The sequence below is a fragment of the Lynx rufus genome, unplaced genomic scaffold, assembly GCF_022079265.1.
Source record: "Lynx rufus isolate CCGP_SWC_20201006 ecotype Redwood Valley unplaced genomic scaffold, mLynRuf1.p SCAF_1, whole genome shotgun sequence".
In the NCBI taxonomy this organism is placed as follows: domain Eukaryota; kingdom Metazoa; phylum Chordata; class Mammalia; order Carnivora; family Felidae; genus Lynx; species Lynx rufus.
In genome coordinates this window covers 83909390-83912066 of record NW_025814823.1, presented here as the reverse complement: position 1 = coordinate 83912066, position 2677 = coordinate 83909390, and the positions used below count along the sequence as shown (strand labels likewise).

Here is a 2677-nt window from a genome sequence, read left to right as displayed (position 1 = left end):
TCTCTCCATCTCTCTCCCTTTATCTCTCATCAGTTGCACACATTATGATCTTTGTTTCTAAATATTTAATTATGTATTTCCAAAGAATATGCATATTTTCCCACAGAATCACAGTGCAGCTATGAACTACAGAAAAATATAGCATGAATACAATACAATTGTACAAATATTTGAGTGCAGAAGTGTAAAAATGAAGAGCATTCCATTATAGGGAAATGATGCCTCCAAAAAGGATGAACAGGTAATGACACATCATGGTATGAGAATCTAAGGAAAAACATTGGCATTGGATCCTACTTTTAATTTGTACAGTGAAGAAAAAAAAACATTAGTACAAATATTTTCTATTTTATACTTTCCTGAGAGACAGACTTAACATTCAACATTTTTTTTAGAGCCCTTGTAACATCCTTATTCCTAAGACTATAAATTAAAGGGTTTAGAACAGGAGTGAGTATGGTGTAAAAGACAGATACAATCATGTCCTTCTCAGGGGTGTGGTAGGTGTTGGGGAGCATGTAGGTGTAGACAGCAGCCCCATAGAAGAGGACGACCACGGTCATGTGGGAAGAACAAGTGGCAAAGGCCTTCTTCTGCCCCTCTGCTGACTTCATCCTGTGGATGGTGAAGAGGATGAAAGAATAGGAGCTTGAAATGACTGTCACAGGGAAGAGGAGTGAGATGACACAACAGAGGTACATGAATGTCTCATAGAGGGAAGTGTCTGAGCAGGAAAGTTTCATTACAGCAGGAACTTCACAGAAGAAATGATAGATCTCCCGAGATCTGCAGAAGGGGAAGGTCATGGTGATGGGGGTTATCATAAATCCATCCACAGATCCCAGAAACCAGGAAGAAGACACCAGGAGGAGACACACCCTATTGTTCATGAGGATAGGATAACGGAGTGGATGGCAGATAGCCACATAGCGGTCATAGGCCATAGCTGCTAGAAGGAAAAATTCTGAACCTCCTAGTGTCAAATAGAGAAACATCTGCATCCCACATTCAGGGGCTGAGATCTTATTCACACCCATGACCTGGTCCATGAGCATCTTGGGCACAGTGACAGAAATGTACATCACATCCATGAGAGACAACTGGGTGATAAAAAAGTACATGGGATTATGAAGGTGAGCATCAAAGTATATCAGAAGGATCAGGATGATGTTTCCAGACAAAGCCATCAGGAAATCCACTAAAATGACCACACAAAGGAGAGCTGGGTGCTTGGATTGACTGAAGAGTCCCACTAGGTCAAAATCTGATCGTCCAGTATGGTTGTTCACCCAAGTGTTGTTCTCCATTGGATATCACCCGGATCACCAAGGAAAACTATGGAGTTAATAGATCACAATGGGATATGATCACCTGAAATAAATTTTTAGTGAGCTTGTGTGTGTGTGTGTTTATGTTTACAGGTGGCAACCCAGTATAGTAATAAGGGGACTTTCCAAGGGCTAGTGTATATCAGGATTAAAAATTACCTGTAATTGAACAAATTTAATCGAATTCTAAGAATTCACAAATGTGAATCAAAAATATTTGTTCCCCAAAGATAACAAAAACACAAATCAAAAAGATATATGCACCTCTAGGTTTATTATTTTTTTCAAATCTTTATGACATTTATTTTTTCATGTTTTTCTTTCAATTTCACTTAGTTAACATATAGTGTAATATTAGTCCCAGGTGCACGATATAGTGATTAAATACTTCCATATAACAAGTGCACTCCTTAATCCCCATCACTTATTTAACCCATTTCCCACCAACCTCCCCTCTGGTAACCATCAGTTTGTTCTCAGTAGTAAGAGCCTGTTTCTTGGTTTGCCTCTCTCTCTTGTTTTCCCTTTGCTCATTTGTTTTCATTCTTAAATCCACATATGGGTGAAATCATATGGTATTTGTCTTTCTCTGACTGACATCTTTTGCTTAACATAATACTCTATAGCTCCAAACATGTCGCTGCAAATGGCAAGATTTTATTATTTTTCATGAGTAATATTGCATTATAAATTTATATATACACCCTTATGCTTATGGCAGCATTATTTACAACAGCCAAGATATGTATTTACATATCTTGACATGGACACTTGAGTGTCTGTCAATATATGGGTGCATAATTTAGGAGTGATTGTGTGTATGTGTATATGCACAGAACACACACACACACACAATGGAATATTATGCAGTTATAAAATCCTTAAGTTTGTGCCCTTTTTGACAACATGATGGGCCTAGATGGTACTATGTTAAGTGAAATAAATCTGGCTGTGAAAGACAAATACCACATGATTTCAATCCCATATGTAGAATGGAAAAATACAAATTAATAAACAACAAAAAAGGGGTGGGGGCGCCTGGGTGGCTCAGTGGGTTGAGCATCTGACTTCTGCTCAGGTCATGATCTCGCGGTTCATGAGTTCGAGCCCCACATTGGGCTCTGTGCTGACAGCTCAGAGCCTGGAGCTTGCTTCAGATCCTGTGACCCCTCTCTCTCCACCCCACCCCTGCTTGTGCTCTGTCTCTCTTTGTCTTTCAAAAATGAATAAACATAAAAAAAATTTTTAAAAGCACAGTCAGACCTATAAATACAGAGGAGTAACTGATGGTTGCCAGAGAAGAAACTGATGTACCAATGACAAAATGGGTGAAGAAGAATGGGAGATAC

At 38.9% G+C, this 2677-nt stretch overlaps 1 protein-coding gene across 1 annotated transcript; it reads right to left on the bottom strand.

Moving 5' to 3' along the window:
- Nucleotides 1–344: 344 nt before the first annotated feature.
- On the bottom strand, nt 345–1307 carry LOC124518281 (olfactory receptor 2T29-like). The gene has a single exon (XM_047088235.1). It carries the CDS (start codon nt 1305–1307, stop codon nt 345–347), a length of 963 nt encoding a protein of 320 aa, XP_046944191.1.
- Between the last annotated feature and the right edge of the window lie 1370 nt (nt 1308–2677).

What these genes read in the sequence shown, in the direction of transcription:
- LOC124518281 (XM_047088235.1), bottom strand. Translation starts at nt 1,307, where the DNA reads ATGGAGAACAACACTTGGGTGAACAACCATACTGGACGATCAGATTTT.